At 60.4% G+C, this 10,138-nt stretch overlaps 1 protein-coding gene across 1 annotated transcript in view; it reads right to left on the reverse strand.

The window, feature by feature from the left end:
• The window catches only part of SCARF2 (scavenger receptor class F member 2), a gene marked incomplete at its 5' end in the record, with an annotated part of 6,824 nt that extends 1,258 nt beyond the window's left edge, over positions 1 to 5,566 (reverse strand). The window contains 10 exons of the mRNA XM_025044486.1: positions 1 to 488; positions 1,114 to 1,319; positions 2,533 to 2,648; positions 2,855 to 2,972; positions 3,050 to 3,153; positions 3,743 to 3,871; positions 3,995 to 4,213; positions 4,329 to 4,848; positions 5,057 to 5,158; positions 5,263 to 5,566. The exon at positions 1 to 488 is cut by the window's left edge and continues 1,258 nt beyond it. Coding sequence (XP_024900254.1) covers positions 1 to 488; positions 1,114 to 1,319; positions 2,533 to 2,648; positions 2,855 to 2,972; positions 3,050 to 3,153; positions 3,743 to 3,871; positions 3,995 to 4,213; positions 4,329 to 4,848; positions 5,057 to 5,158; positions 5,263 to 5,566 — 2,306 coding nt within the window. The remainder of the gene's footprint in view (positions 489 to 1,113; positions 1,320 to 2,532; positions 2,649 to 2,854; positions 2,973 to 3,049; positions 3,154 to 3,742; positions 3,872 to 3,994; positions 4,214 to 4,328; positions 4,849 to 5,056; positions 5,159 to 5,262) is intronic.
• Between the last annotated feature and the right edge of the window lie 4,572 nt (positions 5,567 to 10,138).

Consider the following 10,138-nt stretch of genomic DNA (forward strand, 5'->3'; position numbering starts at 1 on the left):
TCTTCGGCCAGCCCTGGGGGTCGTGGCGTCGGGTCGCGGGCCCGGGGACTGCCAGGCTCATCCGGCCGCGCCGACGTGTCGCTTGGCGTCCGTTTCCTCTTGCTGGGACTGGGCGCCGCTTCGAGGCCCGGTGGTGGCGGTGAGGGCGCACGGGCAGCGGTAGCCGTGGTGGCACCGTGCTTGCCGTGGATCCAGGACACTTTGGGCTTGGTGGCGGGGTCGGGTGGTGGCGGTTTCCTGCGCTCGGGCGATGGCGAAAGAGACAGACCTCCAGCCTCTCCCCGGGCCCGGGCCGGCCGGGCCTCGCGCCGGGCCACGCGTGCGTACAGTGCGCCTCCGGGCCCCTCCACGCTGGAAGCCGACCGCTCGCTGTCAGAGGACGCGGGGAGGGGTGCCGCCTCCTCTGAGGACGCGGGCGTGGTCACCGACGCGGCAGACGGCACCTGCGCTTCAGCAGGTGCGGCGGGGACCCTGGCATGCAGATGTACCTGGCGCTTTCATAGCACTGACCACAAACCTAGTTCTTAGCCCCAGAGCTTGTGGCTGATTGCTCAGTGGTGGTGAGGGGCACGTTCCCAGCTTAAGCCCCAATCTCAGTCTGGCCTCGAACCCCTCCCCCACCACATCCCCAGCCTAGGGGCCCAGCATCATCATATGTGACCCTTGAACACCTGCAAGGGGATTCATTATCTTTCTTTAAGAGATAAGGCTTCTAAGGTTCAGGTTAAGTCACCTGCCCAAAGTCACCCAAGGGGATGGTCAGGTGAGGAAAGGGGCCAGAATCTCAGCCAATCAGGCTCTTTCCAATCAGGCTGTTTGTGAGCCAAGCCGTCAGGCAAAGATGCGCACCCATATCCAGTAGACTGCCCCTCCAGTCTCCTCTGCCACCACCAACCCAGGCCTGGAACTTTCTCTCTACCTGGTCTCTCCCAGAAGTGAACTTGGGCTGTAGCTAGAGAGAGTCCACCCATCTTCCCAGACCCCACCCCAGTTTGACACTGGGCAGCACAGACCCTAGCTCTGCAGCCTCAGCTGTGTGTCCAACTCCAGTTAGTAGCATCGCCATGCCCTTGCTCTCCAAGCTGTCTGTCCCCCAGAGCACAGAGGTCTTTAAAGCTGGATCATTTCACTGGGCTGGAGTGAGGCCCAAGCAGAGTGGTACTCACCTTCATGGGGTACACAATACACAGGGCCTTCATCGGTGGTGTCAAAGGAGGAGAAGGAGGCCCGGGAAGACCATGATGGCGAGGGCTGCTCCAGCCCTGAGGGTGGCTCCAGGAAGCTGCAGTTGAGCGTGTTATCCAGGTCGTGGTGGGCTACTGGAGAAGGAAGGAGGCACAGCTGCCAGGACCCCACCCTGCCCCCACTCTGTGCCCTCCATAGCCCTTTCTGCCACAAATGATGCAACACCAGCCCTACCCTAAGACTGTGGGTGGGACAAGCAATTCAACAGGCAGAGTGACACTAGGCCAGGACTGGCGAATGGGTAGCAGTGAATCCAGAAAAGAGAACATACCCAAAGGTGCAAGGCTAGTGTGTGCAGCCAGGGAGCTGAAAGAGGTTGGGCTGAGGTGTTGGGAGAGAAGACAAGGCCAGAGAGAACACCTGGCTGGGATAGGCCACCAGAGTCTCTAGGCCATGCTTCAGACCCTGCCTTGTGGGACTCAGGGAGCTTTGGAGCATTTTTGAGCCTAAATGTGCAGTGGCGAGGCTGCCTTTAGCTCAGCTCATCTCAGCAGGCTGCACCCCCAGGCCTGGCCTCCACAGATGCACACCCTACAATGGGGAGATCCCAGAGGCTGGCTGGCCTATCTCCATTTCACTAATGGAATGTGGGGTCCAGCCCCTACACTTGTGTCTAAAAATCCCACTCTGCTGGGTGGGCCAAGGGGGTTCTCAACTGTCTCCATCTTTAGCTACTAGAAGACTGAGCCTCCCCTTCCCCATTATCTTTGGAAACAAGTGAGAGAGAGTCCATCCCTGAGTGTATCAGTGCAGATGGAGAAAAGCAGCACCTCCCCCAACCCAGGGTCCTGAGGTAGGGTGGTGTGGGGGCAAAGACCCACCCTGTCCACTCTCCAGGAAGGACCTAGGGCACTGCCAGGGGTCCATGCAGGGATTTGGGTCTTCTTGTGCCTGCAATTCCCTTGCATAAGTGTCCCACAGTTTACCTGCAGCTCCAGGTGAATGCACCAGGCCTTAGAATGTACTCCTACAGACTGTGGGGGACCTGCTGGACCCAAATGTCCACACGCCCTCACCGCGCCCCAGATGCAATTACACAGAGAAAGGGCCCAAGACCTCCCACACATGCCTCCACACCTGCCTGCACACTTAAGCCTTCCACCTTCCTCCCTGGGCTCCCGCGTGTCAGCATCCCCGCTCTCATTCTCTCTGGTCTCACCTTCCCATGCCCACCTACATCAACACTCAAGGCCCTGCATTTCCCAAACTGACCCCTTCACATTCATTTCTCAGCAACCTCCTGTGTCAGAAGGTGTTTCCCCAGAGACCCCGTACCGGTATCCTTACCTACGACTTTGGGCAGCTTCTGCCTGCGGAGCGGGATCCGGGGCAACTTCATGCTGATGCGGCTGAATCGCCCGCACAGTCGTTGCGGCGCTTTCTTTCTCCCTAGCGACAGCTCCCTGCAGGGGCGGGGCCTGAGTGAAGGGGCGGGGCTAGGGCGGGGCCTGGAGAGGGAGGTTCGATCTCGGCGGGAGCGGAAACAGAGAGGGAGGGACCTGAGCTAAAGAGGCAGGGTCACGCCCTAGGGGCGGAGCCAGGGCCCAATTCCAGGGGAGAGGGGTGAGGACCGCAACCCAGGAGAAAGTCGGATGGCGTCAGGCCTCACCGGCGCCCTGGGTCCTTGCCGCGACAGGCGCAGCAGCAGCCGAGCAGCGAGAGCAGCAGACCGAGGAGCAGAGCGAGCAGCGCGCCCGCTCCCATCACGCCCTTGCGCTGGTTGGTCTCTGTAGGAGGCAGAGGGTCAGCATGGGTGCCGGCACCCCTGCATACCCCACTACGGAACGCTCCGCCACCCACTTACCCAGGCGGCAAGCACCGGTGACGGGGTCGCACGAGTCTTCATGGCAGCTGCAGGCCTGTGCGCAGTCAACGCCGTGAAGCCCCGGAGGGCACGTCAGGTTACAGCTGCGGGGGCGCAGGAGGGAGATCCACAGCGGTCCTCCTTGATTCCTCCTGCCCTCGCCCCCACAGCCGGCCAGCCTCGGTTTCAGAGCTCCATTCTCTGGGGATTGATGCCCACCCCCACCTCCGGGCACACACTGAATGATCAATGTTTTGGAAATGAATGTGCGCACACCGGCGGGAAGGGGCCTGGGGATCGGTCCTGTGGTCACTGGGCCAGAGTACTCATTTCTAGGGCTGACGCTTGTGTGGATGGAAAAAGGGGCTGCCAAACCAGACCCTTGGCTGTAAATGGAAGTCCCTGCTTGCTCTACATCAGCTAATGGTCAGCTCTACCTCACCCCTGCAGTCCTTAAGAGCCCAATAACCACAGGTCGAACTGGTCGCCAGATCCCAGAGCGCAGGCTCCACACCGGGGTAGGAAACTGCCCTAAAGAGCCTGTTGTCGCTCCCTAAATGAGGTAAAGGGGCCAAGGCTGAAGGGCCAAGCCTGGATCCCACCTTGTCCGCCAACATAGCAGCACCTGGGGTCTGGGGAAAGCCCTGTGTTGGATACATACCCCCAACACCCTTTAGGTCCCAGGGCACTTACTGGGGCCCGTGGACGCCAGGTCTGCACAGGCAACGCCCCGACTGAAAGTCACAGTGGCCGCTGCCGCAGTCGACGCACACGAATGCGCAGTCCTCGCCATAAGTGCCATTGCTGCACTTGGTCTCGCACCTCAGAAGGCGGGGAGGAGGTGTGAGCGGAAATGGAGGCAAAGGAACCCAAAGCCCATAGTGCCCTCTGTGGAAGGCATCAGGGGAGGCGGGGCTGGGGTCGATTCCGGCATGGGCTGCTCACCGGTCGCCAATCCAGCCCGCATTGCAGCGCGTGCACTTGCCGGTGACGTGATTGCAGGCGTGCCCGTCGCGACATGGCGGGCAGCGGTGGCCACAGCCCTCCCCGTAGAAGCCAGTAGCGCACGGCTGGTCGCACTTGGTGCCATTCCAGCCGGGCTCGCAGGTCAGGCAGCGGCCCTCGGCCACCGTGCATGGCTGCTGGCCCTTGCATTGGCCGCATCTGGAGAAGGGGCGGGAGGCTAGGCGGGGCCCGCAGCCGCCTCATCCCAGTCCCCTTCGGCTGCCCACCCTTCCTTGTCCCCATCCCCGCGCCCGGGCCGGGGGCTCACGCTTACCGGCGACGGCAGCCCAGGCCGTAGAGGCCGGCAGGGCACGGCTCCCGGCAGTACTTGCCGCGGTAGCCCGGCTCGCAGGCGCACGTGCCGTCCACAGGGTGGCAGCGGCCGCGAAAGCACTGGCAGTAGCGCTCGCAGCGCGCGCCGAACGTGCGCTCGCGGCACTGGCAGCGGCCGCTCTGTTGCTCGCACGGCGACGTGTTGCAGGCGCACTGATTGTTGCAACTGCGGCCCCACCAGCCTGCGTGGCACAGGCACGCGCCTGTCTGTGGGTCGCAGCGTGATGTGGCGCTGCAGTAACACGCGCTGGCGCACTGCGCGCCCCACCAACCAGGCTCGCAGCGACACGCGCCGCTCCGCGGGTGGCACGAGCCGTGCTGGCACTGGCACGCATGTTCGCAGCGTGCTCCCCAGCGGCGTGCATGACACGTACATTGGCCGGTCACGTCCTCGCACTGCCCGTGCGGGTGGCAGATACACAGCTCCTTACAGTCGGGGCCCCAGAACTGGCGCGGACACTCTGCAGGGGCGAGCAAAGAGGGAGCCGGGACCCATTCTTAACCTGCCAGCGTCCCACACCCCGGCCTCTGGAGACCCGCCCCCAAGATGGATTCGGCTCTTGGATCAGACCCCGCCCAACTCATAGGCCCCACCTGCCCGCTCAAGTCCCCAAGGGTCTCTGTAAGATACCACCCTACTGCCCAGCACCCGCCAGGATCCACGCTCACTGGTGTCGCAGTTGGCACCGAAGTAGCCATGGCGGCAGCGGCACTCGCCGGGCCGCACGCACACCTCGTTCTCCGAGCACGTGGAGTTGCCTTCGCACACCGCTGCAAACGAGAGGGGCCAGAGTTGCCACGGGTACAGCCCCCACTCTATTCCCTCCTCTCTGTGTTCCCATCCGCTGCCCCGGTACCCAGGATGCCTCACTCACCGATCCCACACTCGTCCCCCTGCTGCCTCCAGCCAGTGCAGCACGTAGGCTCCTGGGAGCTGCAGGCAGAGAGAGGGCGCCTGAACCCCAATCTGGTCCTCGCTGGGGCTCCCCAACAACCTCCACTCTGCCTTGGGGAGATTGCTATCGAGGCCCTGGGTGCACCAGGTACTGCTGTAGGTTTTAGACTTGGTAGAGTCTCAGCAAATAAGAAAACACAATTCCAGTTCCCTGAGATCAGACACGGAGGTGGCAGAGCGCAGACCACCAATAATCCTAACCTCCAAGAACTTTCCCATCCTCTTTATGGGTCTCTCCACCACCCTTCCCATTCCCTTACTCTTCCGTGCCCTCCTCCCCTATCCACTAGGACTGAGAAAAAAGACCCCATGTGTCCCAGGAAGGGCAGCAGTGAGGTAGGGGTTGGGGAAAGGTCCCTGGACCTGCTCAAACTGGCACCCCTGGGTGGGGGCCCAGCCAGATGGGTGACATGACTTGGACAGTGCCAGGACTGGCTGGGTCAGACAGACGCACATGAATGCTAAGTTGGGGCTAAGCGCCAAGGCAGATATTCAGCCTCTGGGCGAGGTGGATGTGGACACAGTGAGGTGTCCACTCAGTGGCTTCTGGAGGGGCTTCTGGAGGGGCACACCTGGGGAGTCCTCCATGAGAGTAACAAAAGTAAAACTGTGAGGGCTCCAGAGTGCCAGGGCAAAACTTGGGTGGATAAGATATCAGAGCATCTACTTATACATTTTAAAAATCTTGTTTACTTTTATTTGGCTTTATAAGTGCATGATGTTACTTCAGCAAGAGGTAAATAATTTATAACTGTCACATTTCAGGGTAGTACAGCCTCCAAACTCTGGCTGATGGGGTGTGTGGGCACAAAGGTTTGGAGGCCCTGCCTGAGTGAAGCCATAATCACTGGAGAGGGGCACGAGGGTTGAGATTGGGTGTGCCCATATTTGGGGGGCAAAGGAGGCTGAGAAGAAACCAATACTCAGGCTGCAGGTTTGTAGGGTCCCAACTGACTTAGAATTTTGTCCAAATCCTAAAGGCATTCACAATTTGGAGAAAAGGAATGTGCTTCTTCAGAAGGATCTGAATCTAGAACTAGGATGTGGAGGTGGAAGGAGGTTGGGAGGGGGCCTGAGGACCCTGGGGAGTGGGCCGGGCTGGGAAGGGAAAGGCTGCAGCTGTCCCACAACATGCCCCTCAGAAGACACCCCCAACTATTCCTCAGTTCAAAGACATCAGTACACCCTGGATTGTGCCCCAGGACCTCGCCCCATTGAAAACAGCTTGATTCTCCCTCAGGCCAAAGATGTAGGACCTGGGAAAAAGGACCCAGAAAATCCCAAACTGCTGAGAAGGGGCTCAGCTTATTTTCTGCAAATAGAACTGAAAACCTGACACAGGAACACAAAGCAGGCCTGGCTTCTCCTGCCCATTGTCTGCACCACCACCCCCAGTACTGCCCCAGGGCTCCTGGTACCCATCTGCAGGTAAATCCAGGTCTGCAGTCCTATCACCCTCCTACTTATTCTGTCAGTTCTGAACCCAGGTCTCTGGGAGGAGAGCCTCTGCAAGGCGTCCTCCTGCAGACAGTCTTGCCGGATGGCCTGCTGGGATGGCCTTGAAGCACTAACCATCTTCTGCCCAGGCCACATGGATCTGTGGTTAGGAGCCTCATTTCGATGCTATGTCTGCCACTTGCTGTGTGACCTTGGGCACGGAACGTAACCTCTCTGAACTTCGGCGTCCCTATCTGTACAATGATGTCCAGAGGTTTGGCAGGACTATTGAGAAAGCCAAGATGTGTCAAGCATTTGGTACAAACTAAGAGCTCAACCAAGGTTATAGTCCACTCTCTAGCCCATGCTGAGTAGGTTCCAGAAAGCCCTTGAGTTCAGCTGGTCCCGCCAGCATGGTATGTCCCCAAGCCACCCCCCAGCAGGATGGAGCCCATGTGGGTTCACCAGGAGCAGGAAGACAAGCCTGTGGGACAGCTGTCTTTCCTTCTGAGAGGGTGGCAGACAAGGCTGGGGTGGCAAGCCCATTCTCCCAAGATCTTAAGAAAGTGAGATGAGGAGAAAGATGGTCTGGTGCAGGCAGCAGTTCTCATACTAGAGCTATAAATTGGTGAGACCCTAGGGAGTCTGGCCAGGTCCAGGCCCCTCAGCACGCAGGCCATGCTGCAGGCTGTCCCCTCCATAGACGGTTGTTATGCCAAACAAAGCAGCTGTGATTTAAACCATGATCTTAAACCTGACTATGCCACTGCAGCAAAGCCCCCAAGAGTACTGCTTCTCAGTGTGCCAGTGTCTGTCCCCATTCTCTCCCCAATCCAGCCACCAGACTCCTCTGCCTACCATGTCACCTGGGACCCCATACATGCCTGGGCCTTTTCTGGCCCCCTGGACACCCTTCTCTGGTTTCTGCGACCCCTCCTTGGCTCTCTCTCCTCTCCTCTCGTCTGTCCACGCTAGGAGGCTCACTGGGTCCCATCAAGACACTGACAATGCCTTGAAGCCCTCCAGGGGAGCCCTCCTCCCAATACTGAACTCCTAGCCTCCCCTCATCTCAGGAAAGTCCTGTCCTTCCAGGCTGGGAGGCAGAATCTCCAGAGTCCTTGACTGCACTCCCAGAGCACATGTCAGATCCATGGCTCTATCTCCCAAACTAGATCTAGGATGAAACAGGCCCCTTCTCCCCTGCCCTGCCTCAACACTGTGAAAGTGGCCCTGGGTCTCCCTGCTTTCTCCAAACTGACTCCCTAACTGGCTTCACCTCCCACCCTCCTGCCTCCAGTTCCTTTGCCACCAGGCAGCCAAGCCTATTCAGATCTCACCCCTCCTCTGTGCAAAGCCCCTGGGAGTTCCCATGACCCTCAGACAAAAAGCCCAAGTCTTCAGAGCACCGGGTAGATCCCCCTGTGGTCCGCCTACCCTCCCTTCAGCCTCTTCTCCACCAACCCTGTCCAGGGTTCTGCCCAGCCCCCATAGGCCTTCCTCTGCACTCAAGGCCTCACCCCAGATACCACAAGGTGCTGCCTCCTCCTTCCCACCTCTGCCGACTCGTCACCTCTCGGGGATCACCCTAAGGGAAACCACCCCCCAACTGAACACCTCCACCCCAGCACTTGCTGAATGTCAGATGACTTGCTGTAAGTCTCATCCACTTCTGGACCAGGGGTGTTTGACTCCCCTACTATATCCCTGCACCAGCCACAGGCCTGGCATACAGGACATGCACAGGATTTTACTGGCTGAGTGTTCCCTCTCCTCCCTGATCCTCCTGCCTCTGGGGAAAGGGAACTGATTGCTGGTGGGAGCTGTGGGAGGGTAATGAAAGAAATGGCCCAGACACCCAGAGTGGCTGCCCTTCCCATTAACCAGCTACACACATGACTGCAGTCATTCCCCCTCCATTCCATGAGGTGGGGACCATCACCAACATCTTTTGACGGAGGAAGAGACGGACCCAGAGAGGTTAAGCGATTTGTCCAGGGCAACACTGGTGGCGAGAGGTAGCATAAGGATCTGAAAACAAAACCCGGGTTCTTGGCTACTGGAAAAGGCCGTTTCATGGGGAGGTCTCTGGGCAACGGGGAGAGGGAGCAAGGGCTCAGACTCCCAACATCCTGAGCCTGCCATCGGATACCCCAGCACCGACTCTGATGGGACGAAAGGCTGAGGCGGATAGAGAGGTCCGGCGTCGATCTCGCCCTCCCCCTCTCCAGGCATGGCCCCGCCCGCCACCGCCGCTGCATTCCTGGGGCCCGGGAGGCCCGGGAGGCGGCAGCGGCGTCGATGTGAAGCAGATGGCGGGCCAGGCCGGCCCCCGCCCCGGAGGCGGGGCTCGCAGCGGGGAGGGGTCTGCGCGCCTCGGGATCCGAGCTCGGAAACCCCGCGCGGCCCCCTTGCATCCCCTTGTCTGCCGTGACCGCTGAGCCCCCGGACGCGCGGCCTCTCAGGGCCCTGCGGCCCAGGGCGCCCCGACGGGACTCAGCCCCAAGCTCTGTGGCCGCCTTTCCAGCTTCCCGCCCGAGCGGAGCCTCCTAACACACGCCAAGGCACACGCCGGCTCCTTAACCCCCGCGCGGAGATGTCCTTGACCTCGTTGTGGCCTCTGACCGCCGACCCGGTCCTCCGACCCCTGTGCCCAATCCTAGCATCCTGTCCTCTGATCTTCGCCCTCCACACAAGGTCCTGGTCCCGCTGTCTGTCCCACACTGGCTTTCCCAGCCGGCTGCTCGTGGTACCCCAGTATCCCCACCCGGGAATTCCACATCCTCCAGATCCCGGTGCACGTCATTGTCCTTTCAATTCCCGCTTCTGGTCCACCCTGAGCACAGGCTCCTCAGTGCCCGCCTCTATCACCACCCTTCTCTCACCCGTGCGGAACACCAATCTGTCCTTCCCCAAGCCCTCCCCGGCTCCCATCTCTCTGGAGAGCAACCCCATCTCGCCTCGACCCTCACCCTCCCTCTTGGCTGGAGTCACACTAAAGTCCCGGCCTTAGCACATGCCATTCTATCTGCTTGGAATTCCTTTCCCCGACTTCTCTCTATGGCCTTCACAACCGGCCCAAGGGCCCCTTTTTCTAGGTATGAAATCTTGGACACCGTGTGTCACCCCTGCCGGCGTCCACTGCACTCCGTTCTCCCCTCAGCTGACTTCTTGTGCGGGGTATCCTCGGATGCTCCGTCGTGGCCCGGCGCCCAGGCTTGGCCTGGAGCGGAGCCGGCGTCAGCGAGGGTGGCTGAAGGGGCCGGTGCGTTTGGCGTTGGGAGGTCCCGGGTGCTCCCCCACCCAACGCCTGGCGCCCCCTACCCCCAGCCCTGAGCATCCCCCTGGGCCCCCTTCCCCAG

This window comes from Pteropus alecto, unplaced genomic scaffold (genome assembly GCF_000325575.1).
Source record: "Pteropus alecto unplaced genomic scaffold, ASM32557v1 scaffold113, whole genome shotgun sequence".
Classification (NCBI taxonomy): domain Eukaryota; kingdom Metazoa; phylum Chordata; class Mammalia; order Chiroptera; family Pteropodidae; genus Pteropus; species Pteropus alecto.